General features: G+C 49.9%; 12 protein-coding genes across 12 annotated transcripts; 7 read left to right on the top strand and 5 right to left on the bottom strand.

The window, feature by feature from the left end:
- The first annotated feature begins 1052 nt into the window (after positions 1 to 1052).
- Positions 1053 to 1982, top strand: BDQ94DRAFT_86812 (glutathione S-transferase family protein). The gene has a single exon (XM_026776731.1). The coding sequence runs from the start codon at positions 1182 to 1184 to the stop codon at positions 1833 to 1835; it is 654 nt and encodes a 217-aa protein (XP_026622335.1). The 5' UTR covers positions 1053 to 1181; the 3' UTR covers positions 1836 to 1982.
- A 942-nt stretch (positions 1983 to 2924) lies between these two features.
- On the top strand, positions 2925 to 4036 carry BDQ94DRAFT_162255 (FPP/GGPP synthase family protein; the record flags this gene model as incomplete). The annotated part of the gene is made up of 2 exons (XM_026769510.1): positions 2925 to 3044; positions 3107 to 4036. 2 exons carry the CDS (start codon positions 2925 to 2927, stop codon positions 4034 to 4036), a joined length of 1050 nt encoding a protein of 349 aa, XP_026622334.1.
- Positions 4037 to 4505: 469 nt separating this feature from the next.
- BDQ94DRAFT_174090 (MFS general substrate transporter) lies at positions 4506 to 6148 on the bottom strand (the record flags this gene model as incomplete). The annotated part of the gene is made up of 3 exons (XM_026772274.1): positions 4506 to 4645; positions 4695 to 4739; positions 4801 to 6148. 3 exons carry the CDS (start codon positions 6146 to 6148, stop codon positions 4506 to 4508), a joined length of 1533 nt encoding a protein of 510 aa, XP_026622333.1.
- A 914-nt stretch (positions 6149 to 7062) lies between these two features.
- BDQ94DRAFT_182556 (SDR family NAD(P)-dependent oxidoreductase) lies at positions 7063 to 7894 on the bottom strand (the record flags this gene model as incomplete). Its single annotated transcript, XM_026774186.1, has 2 exons — positions 7798 to 7894; positions 7063 to 7737 (listed from the first exon to the last, which is right to left on the bottom strand). Exons 1-2 carry the CDS (start codon positions 7888 to 7890, stop codon positions 7063 to 7065), a joined length of 768 nt encoding a protein of 255 aa, XP_026622332.1. The 5' UTR covers positions 7891 to 7894.
- Positions 7895 to 8341: 447 nt separating this feature from the next.
- Positions 8342 to 10607, top strand: BDQ94DRAFT_182554 (putative C6 transcription factor; the record flags this gene model as incomplete). Its single annotated transcript, XM_026774185.1, has 4 exons — positions 8342 to 8508; positions 8568 to 9109; positions 9159 to 10232; positions 10306 to 10607. The coding sequence occupies 4 exons, from the start codon at positions 8342 to 8344 to the stop codon at positions 10578 to 10580; spliced, it is 2058 nt and encodes a 685-aa protein (XP_026622331.1). The 3' UTR covers positions 10581 to 10607.
- Positions 10608 to 10672: 65 nt separating this feature from the next.
- BDQ94DRAFT_150924 (zinc-binding alcohol dehydrogenase family protein) lies at positions 10673 to 12181 on the bottom strand. The gene is made up of 5 exons (XM_026767672.1): positions 11943 to 12181; positions 11868 to 11890; positions 11689 to 11808; positions 11058 to 11617; positions 10673 to 10984 (listed from the first exon to the last, which is right to left on the bottom strand). Exons 1-5 carry the CDS (start codon positions 12063 to 12065, stop codon positions 10779 to 10781), a joined length of 1032 nt encoding a protein of 343 aa, XP_026622330.1. The 5' UTR covers positions 12066 to 12181; the 3' UTR covers positions 10673 to 10778.
- A 510-nt stretch (positions 12182 to 12691) lies between these two features.
- Positions 12692 to 14626, top strand: BDQ94DRAFT_174086 (hexokinase family protein; the record flags this gene model as incomplete). The annotated part of the gene is made up of 3 exons (XM_026772273.1): positions 12692 to 12776; positions 12883 to 13366; positions 13417 to 14626. 3 exons carry the CDS (start codon positions 12692 to 12694, stop codon positions 14624 to 14626), a joined length of 1779 nt encoding a protein of 592 aa, XP_026622329.1.
- Positions 14627 to 14852: 226 nt separating this feature from the next.
- Positions 14853 to 16393, bottom strand: BDQ94DRAFT_182549 (HAD-like domain-containing protein; the record flags this gene model as incomplete). The annotated part of the gene is made up of 3 exons (XM_026774184.1): positions 14853 to 16030; positions 16087 to 16305; positions 16360 to 16393. 3 exons carry the CDS (start codon positions 16391 to 16393, stop codon positions 14853 to 14855), a joined length of 1431 nt encoding a protein of 476 aa, XP_026622328.1.
- Positions 16394 to 17603: 1210 nt separating this feature from the next.
- On the top strand, positions 17604 to 19346 carry BDQ94DRAFT_182547 (sugar porter family MFS transporter; the record flags this gene model as incomplete). Its single annotated transcript, XM_026774183.1, has 4 exons — positions 17604 to 17682; positions 17730 to 18451; positions 18535 to 18867; positions 18923 to 19346. 4 exons carry the CDS (start codon positions 17604 to 17606, stop codon positions 19193 to 19195), a joined length of 1407 nt encoding a protein of 468 aa, XP_026622327.1. The 3' UTR covers positions 19196 to 19346.
- Positions 19347 to 19920: 574 nt separating this feature from the next.
- Positions 19921 to 22042, top strand: BDQ94DRAFT_86758 (MFS general substrate transporter). Its single transcript, XM_026776729.1, has 5 exons — positions 19921 to 20277; positions 20328 to 20413; positions 20479 to 20679; positions 20726 to 21248; positions 21306 to 22042. Exons 1-5 carry the CDS (start codon positions 20089 to 20091, stop codon positions 21924 to 21926), a joined length of 1620 nt encoding a protein of 539 aa, XP_026622326.1. The 5' UTR covers positions 19921 to 20088; the 3' UTR covers positions 21927 to 22042.
- BDQ94DRAFT_86750 (replication factor C subunit 3) lies at positions 22043 to 23550 on the bottom strand. The gene is made up of 3 exons (XM_026776728.1): positions 23332 to 23550; positions 23189 to 23276; positions 22043 to 23124 (listed from the first exon to the last, which is right to left on the bottom strand). The coding sequence occupies exons 1-3, from the start codon at positions 23466 to 23468 to the stop codon at positions 22159 to 22161; spliced, it is 1191 nt and encodes a 396-aa protein (XP_026622325.1). The 5' UTR covers positions 23469 to 23550; the 3' UTR covers positions 22043 to 22158.
- Positions 23551 to 23692: 142 nt separating this feature from the next.
- BDQ94DRAFT_86734 (actin-related protein 2/3 complex subunit 3) lies at positions 23693 to 24934 on the top strand. The gene is made up of 6 exons (XM_026776727.1): positions 23693 to 23776; positions 23844 to 23889; positions 24009 to 24283; positions 24391 to 24503; positions 24574 to 24652; positions 24711 to 24934. Exons 1-6 carry the CDS (start codon positions 23771 to 23773, stop codon positions 24756 to 24758), a joined length of 567 nt encoding a protein of 188 aa, XP_026622324.1. The 5' UTR covers positions 23693 to 23770; the 3' UTR covers positions 24759 to 24934.
- The last annotated feature ends 8 nt before the right edge of the window (positions 24935 to 24942 follow it).

The following is a 24942-nucleotide window of genomic DNA, read 5'->3' as shown; positions in this document are numbered from 1 at the left end:
AAAAAAAAAAAAAAAAAAAAAAAAAAAAAAAAAAAAAAAAAAAAAAAAAAAAAAAAAAAAAAAAAAAAAAAAAAAAAAAAAAAAAAAAAAAGAGAAAGAAAGAAAGAAAGAAAGGCGAGTTTGGATGCAAATGAAGTTCGGGCACAATTATATGCACGTTCTGATAAACTCATAGATATGTAAATGATGCTTATGGGACCTATCAAATCGAGAATTGAATGGATGGGTGCATGGAGAAGCCTGTGACGGGGGTGAAGGTGCACTGAAACTGAACACCCAATTACGTATAAACGGTCAATGAATGAGGCTAACTCTATGATTAACCTTTTTCCCGCCTCTTTCTTCAACTGTTACCAATTATAATATCTAGCTGAATGGGAAACTGGCCGTGTGCGGCCTAGGGCACTCCGGCCAGCGCGCCTGCATCACCCCTACGCACCGACCATCTGACACAGCCCACTGCAAAGCAAAAAACACGATCCAGCAAGAAACATTCATCCGCATCCTGTCCGCATCCAGAACAGTAGTCACTACAGCCATAGGAGCTGAACCATTTGTGCTGCCCACGCATCTATGTCTCAGGCAAAAGGCCGAACACGTCGTCGTCTGGTTACACTCTCTCCCCAGCAGTCATCTGAAGCTTGAGGTCTCCCAGATGGCCCAAAGATAGAGCCAAAATGGGGTAATACATGCATGCTTCGCGGTTGCGCATACCCTTGAAATGCATGGCCCCAGACTGCCTCAACCATTTAGAGACGATCGGCCAACGCCCCTACCACCCTGGGAATCTGAAGCTTCCGCTGAAATCTACAGGTTCACGACAAGTCTGCGCCCCTCCGGCAAAATACTGCAGTTCTATAGAGCGGAGCTGATCGGGATATTTCACGCGATCAGCTTGGTCCTCAAGCTGGCTCACAAAAGCCACGGATCAGCGGCCGTTGCGACGATCCGGGTAACGATGCAGCTGACCGTCTCGCTAAAGGAGCGGTGGCCAATCCTATCCTACACCGTCTATACCAAATAAGTTAGCACCGTAATCTGACTCACTCACAATCAGCGCCCCGGAATTCCGCAGGCGGGGTATATGTCCGATATCGTCCTCCGAGTAAGCCGCCTCCTCGGCCTATCCATCAGCATCATTCCTATCCATCAGCATTACCATCATCTTTATCATCGACAACATGACCACCACGCTCGAAGTCTGGGGCCGCCGCGACTCCTCCAACGTTCAGGCGGTGATGTGGTGCATCGCCGAGCTCAACCTCCCCTACCTGCGCCACGACATCGGCCAACGCTTCGGCGGCAACAACACGCCTGAGTTCCTCGCCATGAACCCGAACGGCCGCATCCCTGTCCTCCGCGACGGCGCCAGCGAGCCCTTATGGGAAAGCGGCGCCATCAACCGGTACCTGGCATCCGCTTACGGGTCCGACGAGTTCTGGCCCCAGGATCCCCGGGCGCGCGCACAGATCGATAAATGGGCCGAATGGGCCAAGGTCACCTTCACCCCGGCCTTCTCGCTGCGTATCTGGTGGCAGCTGGTGCGGGTGGCCCCGTCGAAGCGGGATCCGATCGCGATTCGCGAGGCAGTCACCGGGCTCGATCCCATTCTGGATATCGCGGAGGCGCAGCTGACGCGGCAGAAGTTTCTGGCTGGAGATGTGTTTACCCTTGCGGATGTGCAGTTCGGGCATCTGCTGTTTCGGTACTTTAGTATTGACATTGAGCGGAAGGAGAGGCCGGGTCTGCTGAGGTATTATGAGGCGCTGAAGGAGAGGCCGGCGTATCGGGAGCACGTTATGGTTGATTTTGAGGCGCTTCGCGCCGTTGATTAATTGGGGAATAATAATACTATATAAGAACTAAAGTAAATAAATCTCTAGAAAAGGGCGCTAATATTTTCATAACTACTATTCTCTATTTGGTTACTCTGCAAGACGAAAGATCAATGTGAAAATGATCTTCGAAACTATTCAGTTGATATACGTGATCCATTGATAGACACATACTACTACAACCACACGATTGTTAGCCCTAAGACTCCATTCAGTGATGTGATTGCCCAGAAGGTCCTCATGGTTCATCGTGACACCCTCCAAATAATCGAGGCCATGAAATATGGTTACGCTGTGTACGTGGGATGCGATGTGATAGATATTCGTTAGATGGTCGCTGACACCCTTCAAGAGGACAAAACTTGGAGATCCTGCTCTCAATAAAGATATAAAGAGACTATGCTGAGCAACGGCAAATCCCATAGGATTAACGGAAGCATTACAGATGATTCTACGCATGACGAATCGTACTCTGGTCCAGGTGGCCATACTTCAAGGGAAGAGTAAGAATCTCTTTTCAATTGCATTCCGATCTTACTCAAAGACGAATAGAGGCGTTACATCCCATTTGGTCGCAGCAGGCGACACGGGATTGGCTATCTCACTTACCACGCCAGTAAATCTACTCAGTGAGCAAAAGGCAGCGAGGGGTAAGCACTCAAGCGGAAAGAGTAGGCCATCAAGAGACCTAGAAAATCAAGTACATATGGGGATTAGTATGTAAGTCTCTGTTATAGTTCGGGCAAGATACCCATGATTACGTCAGAGCACATAAAGAGTCATGCAAGAGTGTGTTAAAGAACAGGTAAACTACCCATTGTGTCAAGGCATGCCGGAAGTTAACTTAAATCTCCCTCCAAAGTTTATAAAGCCTGTGCACATCTATTGAAAATCCAGGAAAGAGCACATCTCCCACATGATTTCTAATGCTTTCACAACTTATAAGCAACAGTCCTGCACCATCGGATCCACTGATGCATGATCAGGGTTCTCTATCCGGCCTACTTGTAACCCATACAAATACTTACAACCCATATTTTAACGAATCTTGAAGATTTTCACTATCTCGGAAGCCACAAATCAAGCATAATGGGCTTTACGGTGGATCGGAGCAAGTTTGATGGCGTTCTTGCGGAGCTTGTAGCTGATGTTTTAGAGCATTTTGCTTCGAACGGAGCACCTCAGGAAGTAAAGAACTATGTTGAGAAGGTAAGATGCCCGAGGCTCTTAATTTTGCGATCTACGGAGTTAAAAAATGCTGTCTGGAATAGTGCTTCTACGAAAATTCAACGAACGGCAAGATGCTGCGCGGGCTTTCTGTTCCTCAAACCGGCTTGTCAATCTTAGGTCGCCCTGTAACCGAGCAAGAGTATCACGATCTTTGTGTACTTGGATGGCTGGTTGAATTACTTCAAGCATATCTCTTGACGCATGACGACATCATGGATAATTCATCCACTCGCCGGGGCAAGCCGTGCTGGTATCGACTACCATCAGTCGGTATGAAGGCAGTCAACGACGGTAGTCTACTTAGGTCGTCAATATTCTTCCTTCTCAAGCAACACTTCCAGACACACCCAGCGTATTTAAGGATAATGGAGACCTTCCATGAAGTCTCCTTCTTGTGTGAGATCGGCCAAGAATGCGATGGTATCGCTTCCGAACAACGCAGCATTGAAAACTGGACCATGGCAGAGTATGAGAAAATATGCAACTTGAAGGCAGGGTATTACACCTTCTACTTATCAGTTTCGATCGCTTTGCAATATCTCCAACTCGACACTCCCCTAAATGTCCAACAAATCCAAGATATCCTTATACTGCTGGGCAGCTTTTACCAGTCCCAAAATGACTATCTTGATATTTTCGGTAACCACCGTCTGACAGGAAAGATCGGCACAGATATACAAGAGAATAAATGCTCCTGGGTTATTATCCGGGCATTGCAGATGTGCTCAACAGAGCAACGGCATGTCTTACTTGAAAATTATGGACAGTCGAGTCATGATTCTGCGTTGAAGTGTCAGCGGATCTTTGAGGCTCTGCCTCTAAGAGAATTATATAGGTCAGAGGAAACTCGTGTCTTTAGTGGGCTACAAGACAAGATAGGCAGCTTAGATGACAGTGAGGGCTTGAGAGGAGGCATTTTTGACGTCCTTCTTGGCTGTGTTCGTGGAGTGACGAAGCAAGCACGGCCTTGAAGACCCAATCAGTAAAAGAGATTATTTCATTTGAATTACTTATTCGTAATCTAGTGATTAGCATGCTAGATAATCTCATCTTGTTGTATCTAGTTTGATGCTTTCATGGTATGGGTTTGGGGGTGCACAAAGTATTAATAACAGGGATTGTGTTCAACAGGAAGGTAAGACTGCGTCAATGGACTGCCTTAACCCTTGCTGCTTCTCACCGCTATACCAACTGAATAGAACACCGTATGTAGCCGAATTATGTTTCACTGCATCCAGCTAAGGACATTTGCAATACAGATGGAATGGACAGTTGGCTTGGTATCTCTGTAAGCTTCCTATTACCAGCAATTGTATGATTCCCAACTAGCACAAGATCTGAAGTCGGAAGTAGTATACGACCTATTGTAAAGTAATCACTTATCACGCATCGGTGCTTATACATTTGACAACATCCGCTGATAATAGCCTGTCGCTAGCACTACTTGTTGTGCTCCATCGACGCGTGTATGTCTGCCCTCTCATGCAGCAACTTCTGGGCGAACGGGGACCGTTTGCGAAGGGTTGGTCCATAGAAGTATACAACATATACCGTTGCCACAAGGATCATGGATATGCAGACTATATAATGAATTAGTAATATGCTGCAACAGAGCAAGCGGTGGCTTACATAGAATCGTGGACGCATATTCCAAATGATACTTCCCACCAATATCTGTAGCATACGTCAGCACACCATACACACGCAAACATCTTTGACTTGAAGGCCGGCATACTCTCATAGAAAGGTGTCGCAGGGACAGTCAACACACCGGCCAGAAAGTCCCTGGCCCACCCATTACCTCCGGTGGCAGACGCAGAGTACGGCCCATAAGCACAGATCATATAATCGATCGTGGCCATAAAGATGCTAAAGTTGGCGATACCAACCAAGGCTGAGAAGAACATGCTGCCAACCCAATGAGTCTGCGGGAGACTCGTCCATGCGAAGCCAATAAGTCCGATGGGAAGACACGGCGCAGTGTAAAGGAGCCACCAGAGTCGAGATTCGTATTGGGCTCTCTCGTCGTTGGGCTTGCTGCGACGTTCGTGAATGTTGCGTTTGATAACTGGGATGACCATGATCCAGGTGATAACGTAGCCTATCATGATTGGAAGAAAGGAGAGACCGACGGCGACAGTGCTGAAATTCCATTGTGCGTACACGAGACCGAAGGATTGGATGAATATGAAGATCAGAGCATCAGTAAAGCCACTAAGTAGGGAGAGACACAGCACGATAGGCTCAGTGAGGAGCATGTGGAATGGTCGAAGCCAGGTCCCGACAATTTCCTTCCCTGAAAAGCGGTCCTTGAGAGGGATCAATTCCGTCGGTCCGTACACATTCTCTCCCCTTTCCCGTCGCTGCTTAGCGATCCTGTCAATCATGACTGATGTTCTTGTTTCCGGAACGAGTACCAAATGCGCCAGCTGGACGAAGCCACCGAAGATAAGCTGAATCCAGATATTCCATCGCCATGGGAGGTATGCTTCCACGAAACCCCCGACCACCGGGCCAAGGACTGATCCACCAACAGACGAAAACACCACGCATGCCACTGCGTACTGCTGGTCATCTGGCTCCCATAGATCTGCTATCATGCCCAGGGTGACAGAGCCGCCGGCTGTACAGATGCCACCAAGCGCTCGACCAACCATGATGGTGGCAAAATTGGGGGCGATGCCAACTGGGATTTGCCATATGTTTACCAGGAATAGGCTCAGTTGTAGGATAGGCTTTCGGCCCATTTCTTCACTCCAAGGCGCCCAGAGCTCACAGCCAAATGCGTATAAGATGAGGAAGATCATTGCACCGCAGCGAGCTGCCTGCTTGCTTACGTTGAATTCTTCGGAGATGCCTGATATGGCGTTGGAATATAGGCTGGTATTGAAGTTCATGGATGTCTGAACGAGGAATATGACGAGGATTATAGTCCATTTTTTGATGTTTGGGAATGAAAACCCAAGTTCTGAATAGCAATCGGCTTCGGTGAGGATCTTTGGGCTTGATGCGGACTCGATCTGGTCACAGCTAGGCTCTTGAGAGGCAGCCTTCCGGTGGCAGCCAGTCGAGGGAGCAGACATGTCTGTGAAGGGTAGAGGTTGTGCGAACAACAACCAGGTATGTCTTAGGGGGCGGAGGGAGGTGAAGCAGATGGAAAAGAAGAACCCATCGGGTGAGCATGGGAGGAGAGAAGGAAAAATAGCACCATATACGAAGAAGGAAAGGCGTTTTATATTACCCCAGAACCCCAGAGATAGCCCCCGCATTGACTGTCAATTCGTTTTCATGCCAATAGTTTACGACCGGGCCCCCGGTTTCTAGCCTGGTCCCGGTCCAATGTTGTCCGAGAGGCAAGCCACTGTGCTATAGCCATAATCCTATTTACAATATTGAATGACAGTTCATTCCTGGTGATTTGGTTTGGTGAATCTTTTTCCGAATGACTACTATCCATATGTCTATTAATACTGGCAGCATGAGGTCTGAATGCCTTCTAATTTGGGCTCTGGGAAGACAGGGTGATCAGAGGTAGACAAGGGCGAATTTACATTAACACATCGAACTGGTTTTATTCGGGTAATATTGTTCTCTGCAGCTATCGAAATTGCCAGCAGCTCGTCGACCTTGAGCCGACGTTCGGGACAAGCCCTGACTGTGGGACTCGGCTCGCGGAGCTATCGCCGTGGTAAACGACGGGGGTTTTCCCGATGGCATCCACTGGGCTTCGTCAGAGGCTTGGCTTTCCCCACGGAGAACAGTGAAGTTCCTGAACAGCTCGAAGTGATGAGCTTCGTGATTATGTTGGGGTTGTGGCGACTTTGCTGCCGTGGTGACCGGGTGGTAATGTGCTTTCCAATTTCGGAATCCAAAGGACCACAACTGTGAAGCGTGGTATCGAGCCTGAAGTATGTAGATCTAGGGCAATAGGTCGGTCAAAAATGATAATTAGGAAACCATGTCTTTTTATTGTATTCCTTATTGAACACGACGCTGTCTAAATATACAACATCCCACCATTAGCACATATCACATCGCCCGTCACCCATCGGGACCTTTCTTCAGCCAAGAACGAAACAATATCCCCGATATCTTGCACAGTTCCACATCGCTGCCCGGCTGGAACCTTCTTGTTTTGCTCCTCCATCCGCTTCAGATGTACTTCTCCGGCTGCCTGGTACATATCTGTATCAACAGGCCCCGGATTAACCGCATTTACGGTCACTCCATACTTATGGCCCAGCTCTGTTGCCCACACCCGCGTAAGACCCTCCACTGCTGCCTTACTGGCTGCATACACAGATTGGGTGGCGTAACCGCCCCTAGAAGAGATAGAAGACAAGTTGATAATTCGACCTCCGCGGGGAATGTATGGAAGTATGGCCTGCGTCATGAAGACGACTGCTCGCACGTTGACATCCATTAGTCGCATATAGCTGTCCATGGTCACTTCCTCCAGGGGCCGGTTATCACCCGCGCCAGCATTGTTCACAAGAATGTCAATCTGGCCTGTCTGGAATGCCTCAAGGGCCGCTTGTATGATCATCTTCGGGGCATTTGGGTCAGTGATGTCGGCTTGAACTGCAGTGGCTTCATTGTTGTTCTGTCGGAGTGATTCGATAAGCGCATCTGCGGCTTTGCGCGAAGATGGGGAGACGTAGTTGAACGCGACCTGCTTCAATGTCAGTAAAACTATCATGTTTCGGCAGAAAATACTATATGATCACGATACCTTTGCACCCTGTTCGCTCAAACTGCGGACAATGCCGGCGCCGATTCCGCGGGCTCCGCCAGTGACAATGGCGACTTTGCCTTTGAGGGACATGATGGTCTTCTCAGATTGTTTGTAAATCGAGTATTGAAGATTGCTAATCCAGCCAACTGTACTTAGCGAGGTCAGCGTTTAAATGCCCTGCATGATAGTCCGGGAAACCGTGGCACGTCATTGGGTCCGAGCCGTGCAGAGAGCACCGGATCTATCGCCGTAGCGCATCGGGGCTATTTCCGGGGTGCCGAGTAGATGCCCGATCGGCATCTTGCTACCTTAGGACACGTAGCTTCCTCTGCATATCGTCTAGACTATCCCTTTCAAAATAGTCAACTCATAGATAACGCTTGTCCATCACGAGCAGGAACCAAGCCGAGTTTCCATTCAGCAACGATGTGTAGATGTCGGTATCCCCAGACTCTGCGGGGAGCCGTCTTGGCGTCACCCGGGGAAATCTCCGTTCGCCACGGTTGACTTCTCATTCTTCCCTTGAACTACACCCATAGCGATGGACATCTCTCAGTCTCGACGCATTCTTCGGAAGACCTTTGCTTGTGATGAGTGCAAGCGACGCAAAATACGCTGCTCTGGAAACGAGAATTGCAACAACTGTCGCCGGGATGCCAGATCTTGTCGTTACTCTTCACCATCCCAGCGTCTTTCGACTTTACAAAGGTAAAGGAAATCAGCTAGCTTCAACTCTTGTTTCTTCATCAAAATGCTCATTTATATAGACGTCTCAATGAGTCAGAGCGCTTGAGAGCTGATATGGAACGAGCATGGGCCATCTACCTTCCTACAGTTGATCTCCAGGATGCGCTCCAGACCGTCCGCTCCCAGAACGACTCTATCACTGCTACCCAGCAAGGCCCCCACAGACAGAAGCACCTAAGCGACGTTACTCATGCGACTGAGCAGCCTCCTGCTAGTTTTGTTGAACCGAGTAACGCCGAAGATTATGAGTTCGACGAGTCACAGGACTTTGACAACTCTACCGACGGCATGGGCTTTCTGACGGTAGATCCGCACAAGGCAGGCTATACAGGACCACAGTCCGGCATAGCAGCCCTCAAGTTTCTTCAGTCACTTCCACTTTACTTACCATTGACCAGCTTCAGTCCGTTGTCTTGCCTCGACGACGACATTGATGGTGGCACTGCCTGCACAGCACAGCAGAGACGGGCGGATGTACTTCGCTACCTGGATGATTATTTTGCTTTCTATCATCCCGCGTATCCCATTCTTCATGAAGGAACTTTTCGTGCTCGCGTCTCAGGTAGCCCTCTATTGCAGCAAATAACAAGCGGATGTCTAACAACGAACAGGTGCCCTAGCAAAGCCACGCGATGGCTCTTGGCCCATATTGTACAATATTGTGCTCGCCATTGGGGCTTTCGTTGGAGATTCGCAAGGCACCAAAGTGGACATACCATTCTTCAAAGAAGCACGCAAGCATTTGTCAATGGATGTTCTTGAGAAAGGATCTCTGAGTTATGTGCAAGCGATAGTTCTCATGGCAAACTATATGCAGAAGCGCAACAAACCAAATGCTGCTTTTATTGTGATTGGTATCGGCTGGAGTATGGCGCTGGCTATTGGCTTGCATCGGGAGTTTGGCATGCCTAGCACTTCGCCCTTCACAATGGAGATACGCCGACGCGTTTGGTGGACACTATTTGTGTTTGTATCAGGCGTTCAGCTGACTCTGGGCCGACCAGCAGTCTCGCTTGTTGGTGTGAATGTTCATCTACCAGCTAATGTCGATGACCATGATCTAGCAGTAGACATGGATGAACTACCTGAGTGTGGCACCGGCCCGACTATTACCTCATGCCTCATTGCGCAAGTGAACCTCGCAAAGATTGCCAATGTCGTTCAGGTAGAGCTGTTAACGCACCATTTACCTACCCAACAGAAAGCCGCAGATCTCGAGCAGCGTATACACACATGGTACCAGGAGCTGCCGCCTCATTTTGGGCTCAGCATTCCCCTAGAGCCGCGTTTCGACATCCCGCGTCGAGTCCTTCTATGGCGCTCTTTCCACCTGCGTATCGTTATCAACCGCCCCTTTCTTTTCCAAAGCATTGCCGCTAAATCCGAACTCGCCACCTCTACAGGCCCAGTCGCCGCCTGCCTTACCGCCGCAGATGAGTGTGTTGCTTCCATCTGCAGCTTTCTCGAGTCAACGAGTAACCGCCGCCGCGGCCTGACGTGGTATGCGACCTGCTGGCTGCTAACAGCCAGCTTCGTCCAGGCGACGTGCTATATATATGAGCCAGCACATAGCCTCGCGCAGACATGGAAATGTCAAATACAACGCGCTGTGAAATGTTTGGGGAGTCTGGGTTCTTCCCATGATATGGCCCTGCGAGCTCGAGACGTGCTACAAAACATACTCGGTATGTCCCGAACCACTTTGACACGGGAAATTAGAATCGTAGGCCCCAGGTGAATGCGACTAACATGCGGTAGAGCATGGTCATGGAATTGCCGTCCCCAGCGACATGGCTCCTTACGCTTCCAGCCAGCTACCAGGGTCTTTCCGAGCTCTCTGGTTCCCTACGAACGACCAACAAACTTTCAAACCTAATGCATTAGGGCTTGATGATAATATGTCTGGATATGCTCCCGGATCATTCAATGCCGAGTTTCTCGATGCGGCGGGTGGGTTAATGATCCAGAATTTCTTCGATAACTATTCCGAGGAGCGGGCGCAGAATGCCCCCGGCTCGTCTATTCCTGGGTAAACTAGAATAATACCTCTTAAAGCTGTATAGTCCAACTTCTATTACCTTCCATCTCAAAGCTCTGAAAGACGTATACTAGTACTACTAGCATTGTTCGGTCTTGAAAAAAAAAAAAATGTAGGTCTGGAAATTGTAGTAGTTGTCCTCTTTCCATACAGCCACTTCCCAAATTCAAAAAGCTTAACTAGCATTCGATGATCACAGAGTGACAATAATCTTTTTGGCCGAGACGCCCTTCTTTTGAATGTCCACAGCATTCTGTATCTCTTCCAGCCCTTTCCCAACAACTTCAGGGTCAGGCTTTGGTTTGAGGCGTCTGTTTTCCAAGGCTTCCGAGACGAAGTCTCTCCAAATGCCGTCGGCGACATGTTTGTTTGAGTCATATGTGAGGAAGTTGGAACTGACTAAATGGGGAAGAATGTTAGTTACATTTAGAGAAGATGATTGGGTAGAAGCAGGTGTCATAAGGGGCTTTACTGAAGATCGGAGCAAACCGTTCTGTAGGTTTATCATATGGCGAAACACATATGGTCTTAACATCTGCCTTCAACCGGTCCAGAACCGCACGCACCATCTCGAAACTTGCAGGTTCGGAAATAGCATCGTAGACGCCAATAAAGTCCGTGTTGCTGAGCGCACTGGCAACATCCTCAACGATGGTAGGTGACTTGTAGTCGAATACAGCACTTGCGCCCAGAGATTTCACTAACTCATGGTTATGGGTCGATGCAGTCGTGATCACACTTAGACCGGCTGCTTCTGCGAATTGAATTGTCGTTGCGCCAACCGAAGACGCGCCGCCCCAGATGAGGATCGATTTGCCTGTCGGCTTCACACCGGTAGGAGGGGGTATGGGAAGATCAAGGCTTTCTCTGAGGAATAGACCTGCTGCGGCAGTCGAAATAGCCTGCGGTAGCACAGATGCTTCTTCAAAGGTAATCGAATCAGGTATGCCTGCTACAGTGATTTCCTTTACCAAGGTGTACCACTGGAATCCCGAGTTGGCGGGATCCCCGGTCCCTAGACAGTGACAATATCTGCAACAGCATTTAGCAGGTCTCGCTATAACCTGGTAACTTCAGGTTCTTGATTCGGCCACAATACTTACGCGACGACCCGCTGGCCTTTGGTGAAGCGGACCACACCAGGGCCTACATCAACCACCACTCCTGCGACATCTGTGCCCAAGACAAATGGCCAGTTTCTCAGCCAAGGGCCACCATATGTCCTACGGAGGAAATTAGATTGATATGTACGCTGCGTCATGGGTGCAAAGTCCAATCGTACTGAATTTTCCAGTCAGCGGGATTCTATAAGAAAAGAAATTAGCTGATAGTAGTGAAATCCGTGGGTTGATCGCACAATAGAAACAGCAGCATTCTTTATCACAATTTCCCCGGGTCCTGGTGTGGGATACGGCGCATCCCGGATAGTGAACGGATGCTCCGTAGGGGCTGTAATCCAGGCAGCCTTGTTTTGTGTCATTTTGTGAGGGCACGGAATAGAAGGTTAATAGTTGGGATTTGGTTTGACGTTGGATCAGCGAAATGCTACAGTTTTCAACGTTGACGCTGTCTTTTCTAAGGAAGAAAGATGCTGTCTGACAGATGACCAGTTCTGAGGGGCATCGGTGCTTACTCGGACTTAAATGGTCTGAATGGAAGCTTCAGGCCTCCAGCCACCCGCTGATTACTCATGAGAGAGTAGTTACTAACTAGTTACTAGTTATCTAGAAAATATGTGACATAAGATGATTCCGGTTATTCTTAGTAGTTGGAGTCTTCAACTCCGCCTTAAAAAATTTATATCACGATACTATTAGAGTGCCTATCCCGGAGTTGATAAGACTCTTCAGGTGATTAGACTAATCCCGCTCAAAGTCAATCCTACGATTACAATCATGTTACACATGAGATTCTCATCAAAAGCCACCTGCACTCTTCACTGTGTAAACTGTTGTCGGTAATTGCGAAAATTGCGATTTGTTTGGCATCGCTGGTAGGTACTGTTGGAGCATTAACCATAAACCAGGCATTCTCTAGCTCCTCTGTCGCCCACGCACTCACACCCAAGAAATTCAAAGAAATTTAACCCTGTCACTTATGTCCATTATGTCAAAGCAAGCATCAAGTATTAGCTCAGTCTTTGTAGTTTCTTTGGCTTTTACCAGAGTTGCTCCTTGCATGAAGACCCGTGGTACCACAGCAGAATAGCGCCACGGGGTGGAGCAAAAGCCACGCACCGGCGGCTCGTCCCCGCCGCCCGCCTTGGGTTGCTTCCCTCCATAACTACTAAATAGTAGTTACTGTTGATTATCTCAAGGATTCATCCGCCAAGATGGGAAAGTCGGATCCTAATCTCCAAGAGTTCTTGCATCCCCTCAGTATAGACCACCACACACTCTACAACCTCTCCCATCGCCTATCCCATACATACCGGGAGCTTGCTGCCAGCTCATCGGAGCAGTTCTTCCCCACCGCCATCACCCGGCTGCCCACCGGCCATGAAACAGGTCGCTATCTGGCCGTCTACCTCGGCCTTTCCTACCTCCGGGTGGCCTTCATTGAACTGCTAGGGGACCAACCAGTAGGACGACAGCCTCATGTGAGACGAACCCTGGAGAAGGCGTGGCCCATCGAAGAGCGGCTACGACGAGACCAAGCCCGGTCCCTATTCGCCTGGATCGGTGACTGCATTGCCGAAGTCATTGCGGATGACCTCGCCAACTCTAAAGGCGACCCGCCTAAAGAGCTTATCATGGGAATCTCTTTCTGCTTTCCTACTAAGTTCGTATCTAGTTTGCAGAATATGTAGGCATTGGTTTAACCGGTAGCAGGCAAAAGTTTCTCAATGAGGCCATTCTTATGCCCACGGGCAAGGGGTTCGCCTTGAACTCCTCGCTAAATCTCCACCAAGCCTTGCTGGATGGATATGAATGTCACACCCGGCGCTCAGATCAGGATTCAAGTGATATGCCGGCCAAGCGACGCAAGACTTACTGTCTGCCGAAGTTGAAGGTCACTGTCATGACCAACGACACGGTCGCTACATTAGCTTCTCTGGCATATTCGATACGTGCCCTCCCAAATGCTCGGGTGGTCATGGGGCTTATCGTCGGCGCTGGTTGTAACTCCGCTATTCCAATGAAACTTGCTGACCTACAGGAATCAAAAGTGGCCCACATCCGAGAAAAGCAGCCAGAAGCAGATGAAACTGTCGTCTCAACTGAATGGACCCTTCACGGAGCAACCGGACCCCTGGAGGAGCTCGGTATAGTGACTAAGTGGGATGCTGAGCTGGAAGAGCATTCAAATCGGCCCGGCTTTCAGCCCCTAGAGTACATGGTTGGTGGCCGTTATATTGGCGAGCTTGTCCGCATCATTTGTTATGATTGGTTTCATGAAGCCAAGAATATCCCACGCTCATCAATGCCGAAGAAGCTGGTCGAAAGGGACTGCTTATCTACAGACTTTCTGTCGCTGGTGGTGGCTTCAAGTTCCTCGAACGAACATCTGGCCGTGGCACTATCAAACCACCTTCCGTCACCATCCTCGAGTGACTGGATTTGGACCCCTGAGCTTGCTGGACATGTTCGTATGATCGCTGCGGCGGTTCAAGAGAGATCATCTGCCTTGGTTGCTGCAGCGACAGTTGGTCTTCTAGCATGCACTGGCGAGGTTAAATTGAAGAGCATATCTCTCCTCGAAACGGATGATAAGAGTTCCGGACCAGGTAAATCAATGAGCACACAGAATGATACAGTCCCAAATCCTGAATCATTGACCCCTGATTGGCGGAAAGGTCCAGAGGAGTTGGTTGTGGCCGTGTCTGGTGGTGTGATCCAGCACTACCCTCACTACAAAGACAGGATCCAGCGACACATTGACCGATTGATCCTAAGTGCTGGACCACAGGGTGAAGGGAAGAGTGTCTTCCTTCGAGAGGCCAGCGATGGTGGAATTGTTGGGGTGGGCGTTCTGGCAGGTACCGCGGCCGGGGAAATCCAGGAAATTATTGGCTCGACATTGGAGTCAGAGCGCAGTTAGGTGGGAGCCTCGTTTCGAAGGCCACCCATGAACAATATGAACCAATATTTACTGCTACTCCGGATGAATATGGAGATTTTACAGCTCATACGAATTCACATTGGGCCGTGTGGAAGGCCTTTTTCTACGATGGACTCGGATATATATATGGTCACCTGCGATACAAAGTGTGTGGCCATTTCATAACGTGTATGTGACAAAGATATATTAACAATGGCGGTAATGCCTAAAAGGCCGCCTGCAGAAGGTATTCCTTCGTTTCAATCAACTGACTGCAGCAGAAATTAGGCTTCAGCGAGGCAAGCTCCTCCATCTTATAGTTCCCTGTTGCAACGGCCACGACTGAGCAACCAGCCTGCTTCGCACATTCCACATCTAGAGGCGTGTCTCCAACGACTAGGACATCTTTTGCGCGTATATGCGAACCAAAGCGGGCCTGCAATCTGGAGAGTGAATCTTGAAACAATGATAGTCGATTATGGTGACTGTCACCGAATGACGAGATAGCGAGGTCAAATATGCCGGTGTCGATTCCCGCTCCACGGAGCTTGAGCAACGCGTTGGGTCGAGAATTGCCCGTAATTAGACCCAATTGGAACTTCGGTAGGCTGGAGTTCTCATTTTCCCTAATCAGCCAGCTCAGCATTTCCTGTGCGCCCGGACATATCACCGATGGTAGGCCCCTGAACAAAGAACGCTCCAGGTACTGCGGGTGGAGTTTGAGGAACTTCTCCACCACCTGATCCTTCGTGGCCACCTGGTGATAATCCAGAATATCATGCAGCAAGCCAAGATCGGTTCGTCCGTGCAGGTTTACCGGGGTATTTGCATGATTGATGTCCTTTCCCACAATGTCACTCACACAAGAATAGTATGCATCGATACTGAGTGCCTCAGACCGACAAAGCGTTCCATCAATGTCAAACAAGATTACCCTTTCGCTGGGTGGAGAAGAGGGCTTGACAAGGACTCGTAACAGCTCCCGTGAACCAGTGAATGAGGCTCGCCCATGCAGGTACCGGTGGTTATCCAGCACATAGCCCTGGCCGGGTCGCAAGGTTACGAAATAGGCATGCTGGTAAATGATATCCTGCAGCTTGGCAAAGCCAACAACCATCGATGCAGACATCTGGATGCCATCGTCGAACCGGAAGCGAAAAATCCCCGTGTCCTTGTCGACCATGGCCCGTGGCACGAACGTTCCATCGTCGGCACGGAAGCTGGTGTGCTTTGAGCTAGTGAAGAGGTTGTACAGGTCTTCATCATGCTTCTTGAGGGTATTGAGGACGCTTTGGCCGTCGACTAGCAACGACTCACCCCCGGATTCTGATTGAGAACGAAGTGTTGACATCAAGATCCGCGGAGGCTCGTCCCAGCCGCTGCGATCAGTATGAAAAAATAGCTCTGTGATGAGTACATCAGTTATGGTCTGCTGAATTATCCTCGTTCTATGGACGAACCTTCAGAGCTGTATCCCTTTCCAATCAAGTCTGACGCAAACCGAATTCGACTTACACCACTACCGGGTGTTGCCTCATTCCGCGGTCTCACAACTTGTCCCAGTTGGTGTGCAAGACCCACCAAGGCCTCTTCCTCGCAACCTTCCACAAAAGCTATACCATCATTGAAGACAGAGGCACGGATTGACTCGACGTCAGATGGATCATAGAATGTTGGGACTGGAGTGACAGGTCAGCTAAATGGCAAGATTTTGACACTGAAGACAAACATACCATTTGCACCCAGACCACACTTTTTGATATCCATGGTTATAATTAGGTCAGGAATTAATGTTTTCTCTGCTTTAAGTGTTCCTACTACTGATCGGTCGTGAAGGAACCCAGGATCTTAAATATTTGGGGTTCTAAGCTCGGCGACCTTCTTACATTCACAGGCATTACGAATTTCGCCATCGTCGACACGGGTCTTACTTTTCGGCCTTCAGAGACCATCGAGCCATGATCTCCGTCAGCCAAAAATTAGCCGACGGGAAGTGTTGCGTCGAAGCTGATCCGTACACTTACCCTTACAAGGTAAACATTAAGTCTGGGCCTCGGCTTGACCGTGCGGATGACTTACAAAATGTTTCCCTTTCCGACCGGATTATTGCGACGATGCAACATTGTATGTTAGGCTTGCGTACCCTGGTCGCCGCTAGCTACATCGTTGGCTACATCGTTGGCTACCGAGTGCGCCAATGTCTTTCTGACGTCTCTACATGAGGTGACGGCCTCGATGCAATTAGTCGGCAATCCCCTATTTTTGGTGGTTTACTGACCGAGATGAGTAAGACCTGCTATTGAGGGTATAGTTCTAATTGGCAAGATGCGTGTTACCAGAACGGGTACGCAACTTCCTGGGTTACGAGGCTCGTGTGTTGCACCCGCTTATTTCGTGTGTGACAATTGCATTCTGAGACTCAAAGACGCAAGGGGACTGGCCCCGAGGACTTGCAAGACCGGCTCGGTGCCCAGCGACAGGTGTGACTGTGTACAGGCTTGGCCCATATGGCGAGCGGTGATCGGCATAAGCGCTAGAGGCAGCATGCGAGTGAATGTAACCTCAACTCAGATTCAATTCGAGCTATTCAATGCGTTATTGGTAGCTGGACTGCACCATTCCCCGCCCCCTGTGTCTCCGGGCTGAATCTGCAATCTAAATCCAACGGTAATCCCACCTCGCTCAGGCACTGACCTGACCGCTCTGGGTCGATCATGCTGCGCACAGCATGCATATATTGCTGCAATATCCTATCGAAATCATTCTTGACGGCCGGGGTATAAGTCCAGACCGCAAAAGATTGTCCCAGCAACTCCGACGCCGGCGACCTTTTTCATTTGTCAACGAGCAACTTAGGCGATGCTACCTTAGAGAGGGGGTGAATGAAGCCCATGCAAAAAGGAGATCGCTTGGAAGCGTCTTCTTCCTCAGTCAAAACATCTATTTCCGTCTCTCTCAATCACCCTAGTCTCGTCCGATGGTTTCGCCCAAGGGGAAGGTTTTCCTCATTGCTGGCCTTGTCGCCCTGGCCGGGCTCTTGTATGGCCTGGACACAGGTCTGTTCACTTCCCTCTCGCTATGGCCCCGAAACTCACAATTCCAGGTTCGATTGGCCCCGTCACGCAAATGCCCCAATTCGAATCCTCTATTGGCCGATTGTCGTCTACTCAACAGGGTGTCTTCGTCGCTTGTATCCTCCTTTCGTCATCCGCATCCTCTTTGGCGAGCGGCCATGTCTCGGACCGCATTTCGAGAAAGTACGGAATTCTCATCGGCAGCCTGCTCTCACTGGCAGGGACCATAATTTCCGCCTGCTCGCCTAATTTCACTAGCTTGATCGTCGCCCGGCTGATTACCGGGGTTGGCATGGGCCAAGCCATTTCCGTCACCACCGTGTACCTGGTGGAGATAGCCCCTGCAGATGTGCGGGGCGTGGTGGCTTGCTCGCTTCAGCTCTACGTGGTCTTTGGCATTATGTCGGGGTACTTTATCACGTATGGGACACAGTATCTCAATGGGAGTATGTCATGGAGGGTACCGTTTATTATTCAGGCCATCATGGCCGCGGTCCTGTCGGTCATGATGCTGCTCCTGCCATTCTCGCCTCGATGGCTGGTACAGGTCGGCCGCAACGAAGATGCACGTCGGGTTTTGCGTAAATTGCGCCCTGAACCTGTGGTGGAAGAGGAGCTACGTGAGATTCAGGATAGTCTGCAGTCTGACCAGCAGCGAGCGACTGCTAGTATGGCGGAGATATTTGGTCGGAAGTACATTGGTCGTACATCGCTTGGAGTGTTTCTAATGACTTTTCAGCAGCTGACAGGGGTAAGTTCAGATCATCTTTCTTTTGCCTACTGAACACATGCTTCTTTACCGGGCTAGCCAGACATTGGACTGATTGGCCATAGATCGATGTGGTACTATACTATGCACCCATTCTTTTTGAACAGGCAGGTTTCACATCCACCAAAGCCTCCTTCCTGTCATCTGGCATCATCGGGATTGTGATGTTAGTCTTCACCATCCCCGCCCAGATCTGGGTAGACCGATGGGGGCGCCGTAAGCCCTTGATCACGGGGGGATCAGCGATGGCCATCTGTTTCATCGTCATTGGAGCACTGTATGCCCGTTACGGTCACACAACCCACGATGCTGTCACCTTGGACTCTCACTCTGCTCAATGGGCCGTGGTCGTGCTAATATTCATCTTTGTGGCAAACTTTTCCTGGTCGTGGGCTGTGGTTCGTACTTTTCCTCAAGTCATACAGACTATTTTGCTGATGTGGTTCTCTATAGGTCGGCAAGATCTACGCCTCAGAGATTATCCCCACTCGACTCCGGGCAAAGGTATGTGCGGTAGAGCTGCTGGCCAACTGGATTGTGAACTTTGTCGTCACCCTTACGGCCCCGTTGTTTCTGCATCGGTCCCCTTCAGGTCCGTATTTCTTGTATGGGTTCTCGACACTTGTGGCAGTGGCGGTCTGTGTGCTGATGCCGGAGACTAAGGGAAAGAGTCTGGAGAGGATTGAAGAGTTGTTTGAGAAGGGGGGTGATAGTGAAGCAGCATAGCTTGTGATATTCTTCATTGCTAGCTATGCTGCTAGAACACTGACGATTGTGATGGCTGCATCTCTCAATCATTATGAAAACATGATTACCAGCGCTACGACCTTACTGTAGGTTTAAACCCTGCTGAAATTTAACGCTTTATTCATTTGGGTAATTGTGTCTCGCAGTGGGCGAGTTATTGAGATAGGCTACCTTGCTCGCTCAATGATAGATGCATGCCCAGTTGTCAGCCCCGGCGGTGCCTGCCCATTCCAGATTTGACTATTTCCAGCACCTTAACTGGGCAACCTTCTTTAACTATCTACTTGCATGTCCTACCCTCACACATAAAATATATCGATCCTTCTCACCTCGGGATAGTCGTCCCTTCCATGAGAGAGCAATAGTATCGTAAGTGAATAGCTACCAGACAAAAGCTATGATTTCGACTAATTTCGGCTAGTATCTACCGTATGTACAAGAGCCTCATGCTCCCCTTCTACCTCAACCTATCGGATTGCTATTGCCTGATCGATGCGTCCTGTAGGAGGCCTGAGTGGTGGCTGACGACATTGAAGTTCCGGAGTACCATCGGAGAATCCGGAGGATCTGATCACCTCGTCGTCTGGTTGGATGGTGCAGTGTCTAGTGGACAGGACCGGTGCCGAAACCCCTGTCAAAAATAGGCTGCGAGATATATGTTATCTCCAGCTATAGGTTGTCCACGCTGGCTGATAAAAGCAGAGCGGCGCAATTAGAACAAGGCTCCGGGCGCTTGGGGCAAATGAGTAATTTCTACGCCGCACAGGTCTTGTCGGATTTAAGTGCGGCTGTCTGTGCCTGTTGTCTGGACATTTAGACAACCCACTTAATTCTCATCTCTGCTATGAGGGGTATGAGTGCATCTATGCGCCATGGCTACGATGACAGAGGAGATTGTCTTGACTGAAAGGGTGGAAGAGGCCACTCCAGCATCGAAGATCGATTCCAATGCCCAAGTTAGAGATGAAGGTCCCCGTGAAGAGCAGCCAGTATACCCACATGGATTCCACTTCGCTCTAATCTCTGCTTCCCTGGTGCTCACTGTGTTCTTGACGGGACTGGTAAGTCCATCCTTCCTGATAGAGCACAGCTGGTCTCTAAAAGGTCTTAGGATGAAACTATCATAACAACTGCAGTGCCCAAAATCACGGATGAATTCCACTCCATCGCTGATGTTGGGTGGTATGGGTCTGCGTTGTGAGTCGTAACAATCACCATTGCTTAGATTACTCATGTTACCAGCAGCTGACAATATCCAACAGTCGGCTGGCATCCAGCATGTCCCAGCTTCTTCAAGGCAGAGTATTCGATCAGTTCTCCGTAAAATGGGCATTTCTACTTCACCTCATCGTTTTTGAAGCTGGCGCTATCATCTCCGGCGCTGCCCCTTCCTCGCTGGTCTTCATCATCGGGCGCGTCATCAGCGGACTTGGCTTTTCGGGTATAAGCCAGGGCTGCATGGTGTCAGTATTTACATCTCACACAAGTTCACAGTCTAACAAGCAGCAGGATCATTTCCATGACTAGACCCTTGAACAAACGTCCCATCTACATCGGAGCCATCAGCGCAAGCGAGTTCTGCGCGACTGCCATCGCCCCTATCATCGGCGGTGCCATCACTTCCTCCTTATCCTGGCGATGGTGTTTCTACCTTAACGTGATAGGCTCCATCCTGCCTGCCATTACCACTCTGGTGATATTCAAGAGCCCCTCGGGCAGGACCACCCACGGCGTAAGCCACGTTCAACGCCTCAAGCAAATAGATTTCGCCGGAATGGTTCTCTTCGCAGCAGGCCTACTAACCCTTCTCTTATCGATTCAATGGGGCGGAGACACCTACAGTTGGAGCAATGACCGCATCATTGCATTGCTAACGATATCACCCATCTTCTTTGTCGTTTTCTTGCTCGTACAGGTGAAGAAGCAAGACTTCGCTATGCTTCCTTTACGACTCCTAAAACAGCGCTCAATCCTCTTCGGAGCCCTGTTCAGTCTAGCCCTTCAGGCCGTGAACGGCATTGCCTCCTACTACGTGAGATTCCCCCTCCACCGTCGTTCTTACCCATCCACTCACTCACAATCCTCACAGCTCTCCCTCTGGTTCCAAGTAGTCAGATCCGCTACCCCCCTGCAATCCGGCCTCATGCTCCTCCCAATGGTAATATCCATCCTCCTCGCCAGCGTCATCTCCGGCTACGCCATAACATACATAGGGTACTACGTGATCTTTATGATCCCTGCCGGACTCATCACCCTGGCAGGTGCCATCATGACGACCTACTTCGAAAAGGACACTCCAGCCACATTCTGGATCCCTGCTCTCGCTCTCCTCGGCTTTGGGATCGGCCTGGGCATCTCCGGGCCCTTTCTAGCCGTCCAAGCTATCCTTCCGGAGAAAGACACGTCCGTCGGACTAGCTATCATGTCTTTCTCGCAGGAGTTTGGCATCGCGCTGTCCCTGGGTATCGCGCAGTGTTTGTTCTTGAATAAGTTGAAGGAGAGTATTGAAGCTATCACGCCGTACCTGGATCCAGAGAGTGTGATTAATGCAGGGGCAACGAGTTTGGTGGGGACTGGGTTGGAGAAGTATGCAAGTCTCATTGCAGAGGAGTATAGTAGGGGGTTGAGGGTCACATTTGTGTTTGGGGCGGGGATGGCGGGCGTGGTGTTTGTTATGGCTTGTTGTATGGAGGTTAGATCGGTCAAGTAGTTGACTTATATTTGCTGTGGGAGTGGAAGAGTTGAGCTGGAATGTTCAGGATTTATATCTGTATATAAATGGCCTAGGTGAAGTCCCATTCACCGCAGCCAATTCTGGGCCCTTGGCTCTGTTCTAGCGCTTGGAGGGGGTTACAGCTGATGAGAAATACATGCATGTCTGGTATACTGATTATACTGTGTACGATATCATCACATCCGAACCCTCTGCGCATCAAGGGCATCTATTTCCCCATCAACTCACACCCATTCCTCACAACACCCACCAACCCTCCCGTCTGCATCGACTCCGATCCTCCCCCGGCCAACCGCCACTCAATCTCCGCCAACCCTTCCAACCACGTCACTCTCGTCTGCGCCGGCACCTCCAGCCTCTGCAACTGATCCCCAAGCGCAGCAAGAATATCCGCCAAGGCCAACCCCTTATTCGCCTTGAGCGTATTAATCGTACTCAAACACGAAGTAACATCACTCGTCGCCAACAACGTCGTCATAATCTCCTCGATATCCGACGGATGAGGCGCAGCAATGCAATCATATATCGTCTCGTTCGTGATAACCTCCGCCTCCGGCTTCTCCTTAGCTTCCTGATCTTTCGGAGCATTCTTCATCGGCAACGGTATACTACTCGCAAAACAAGCCTGCAGCACATTCAACGCCCGTCGCATATCTCCCTTACTCAACCGCACCAGACTATCCACCGCCTCCGGCTGGATATTCACTTGTTCCTTCTCAATCACTATGTCCACTAATACCCGGATATCTGCTTCTTTCAGCGGGCTGAACCGGAATCGTGTACATCGGGACAAAAGTGCCGGAGAGAGCTTGTGTGTGTAGTTGGCGATTATGCAGAACCGCGTGTTGGCTGTGTATTTTTCCATGATGCGGCGGAGAGCCATCTGGGCCGTTGCGGTCATGGCGTCGGCTTCGTCGAGAATGATGAGTTTGTAGGAGGCGAGGGTCGAGGAGGAGGTGGAGGTGGATGAAGGTGCCATGGAGAAGATCTGTTTTGTGCTGGCAAAGGTCTTGATTTGTTCTCGAACGACGTCGATACCGCGATCGTCACTAGCGTTTAGTTCCAGTACCATTTGGCGCATGTTCTTTGCGCCGTAGATTCGGCGGGCTAGGGCGAGGATGGTGGATGTTTTGCCCGTTCCTGGGGGGCCGTAGAGGAGGAGGTGGGGGAGGCGCTGTTAGGTTGATTAACCCCGTTAGCTTAAGCATATCATTGAGGGAATTGGAGGAGAGATGTACGTTTGCTTCGACGAATTTGTTGATTGTTGCGAGGATGTCTTGGTGGCCGGATACATCTTCTAGGGTGTTGGGGCGGTATTTCTCTACCCTGTATTTTGATGGTTAGAAAATGTCGCAAGGCTTTGTAAACATAGGGGATGTACCAAGGCAGGTTATCTTGAGCTTCAACGGGCAAATCTGCTGCTACTCGCTTTGCCTTTCCACTTGTGTTGTCGGAGCTGAATTGAATTGCGCTCTTGGAGGGGACGTCCACGTCCATTGAGTCCTCGTAGTCGGACATGATGTTGATATTGAAGGGGCAGTATGCCGAGTCACTGATATAAAGGCTTATCTCGTTATGAGATATGTCAAACGAAGAAAAGTAAAGTGATTGTAGCTATCCAAAATACACGAGAGACGCGTAGCGCGTAAAGAGGTTCGGGCCGGAAAATCTCCCCGCCCAGGCAGCGGCAGCTCAAGTCGACCTGCACGGGTGATGACATGCGCCTCCATCCACCTCCGTCCCTCTCCTATTGTATCTACCTATTCCTTCCTTAGACCGGCTCTAAGGATAACCCGCACTACATTTCCCTGCAGCTCGCAATGCCGGTACTGTCCCATTTTCTATCTTCCTCTCCATGAAACTCTCCAGACAAATTGACTAATCCCATTCTAGGCATACCACTCCATCTTCCTCGAGGATCGGGATGTCCCCGTAATAGGTACGCCGCACTCTCCCCGCCATACACCTACCTAGCTACACCCCATACATCGAGAGCTACCTCCACCATACCCTCGAGTCCACCTCCGTATCATCAGCCCAACTAATATCCATTGATAGGAAACTTCCCCATCCTCCCCCTCCGCACTCGCACCCGCGGCCCCGCATACACCCTCCCCCCGCTCCCGCCCACCGCCGACACCACCGATGTGCCCGCCGACAGCGAATCCTACGACTGCGTCGACGAAATCCTCTCCCTCTTCCGCGCCAATGTCCTCTTCCGTAACTTCGAAATCAATGGCCCCGCCGATCGCATGCTCATCTACGGTACCTTGTTCATCAGCGAGTGCTTGGGGAAGGTTAAGCCCGGTATGGCTATGCGGGAGGCTGAGAAGGTATGCTTTGCTTGCCCTTGTCGTGCTGAGTTGTGAGGGGCTGGTGGTGGATTTTCGATGTTGGATGTTGGTTAATGAGGTGAGCGTGCTAATGGGTACTGTTGCAGGCTTTGATCAACGTTGCGCTCGACCACTTCGCTATTCCCGGTGACGTGTCCTTCCCTTTGAACCAGGCGTTTGAGGCGCCCCGCGATCGTCAGGATGCGGAGACGTTGAGACAGTACGTTTATTCTTTTTCGGCTCTTTTCGACTAAGGTCTGTGTTGGAGAGCGCTGATTTGGCTGTAATAGGTACCTTTCGCAAGTTAGGCAGGAGATTGCGGTTCGGTTGCATGCTAGATTATACCCCGGTGGTGAAGGGCCTTCGAAGGTATGTATTTCTTTCTTTCTACCCTGCAATTACAGATGGGAGGCTAATTAGGGTGTAGTGGTGGCTTAGTTTCGCCAAGAGAAAGTTCATGGGAAAGAGCTTCTAGGATGATTGATTGATTGATTGATAGATAGATGGATGTGCTTTTGTTTGCTGCCACAACTCAGCGTATGAACAAACTCGAAACTGGACCTTTAGTTGTTGTCCGTGTCTAGTCACTTTTACTCTGTGTATATTTCAACTTGAAGCGTTTTGATCCAATTGCTTTGTGTTTGGTTGGTATCATTTCC

Source organism: Aspergillus welwitschiae (assembly GCF_003344945.1).
Source record: "Aspergillus welwitschiae strain CBS 139.54b unplaced genomic scaffold BDQ94scaffold_38, whole genome shotgun sequence".
NCBI classification, from domain to species: domain Eukaryota; kingdom Fungi; phylum Ascomycota; class Eurotiomycetes; order Eurotiales; family Aspergillaceae; genus Aspergillus; species Aspergillus welwitschiae.
Note: the sequence above shows the minus strand (reverse complement) of the source record. Positions and strands in the feature narration are given on the sequence as shown.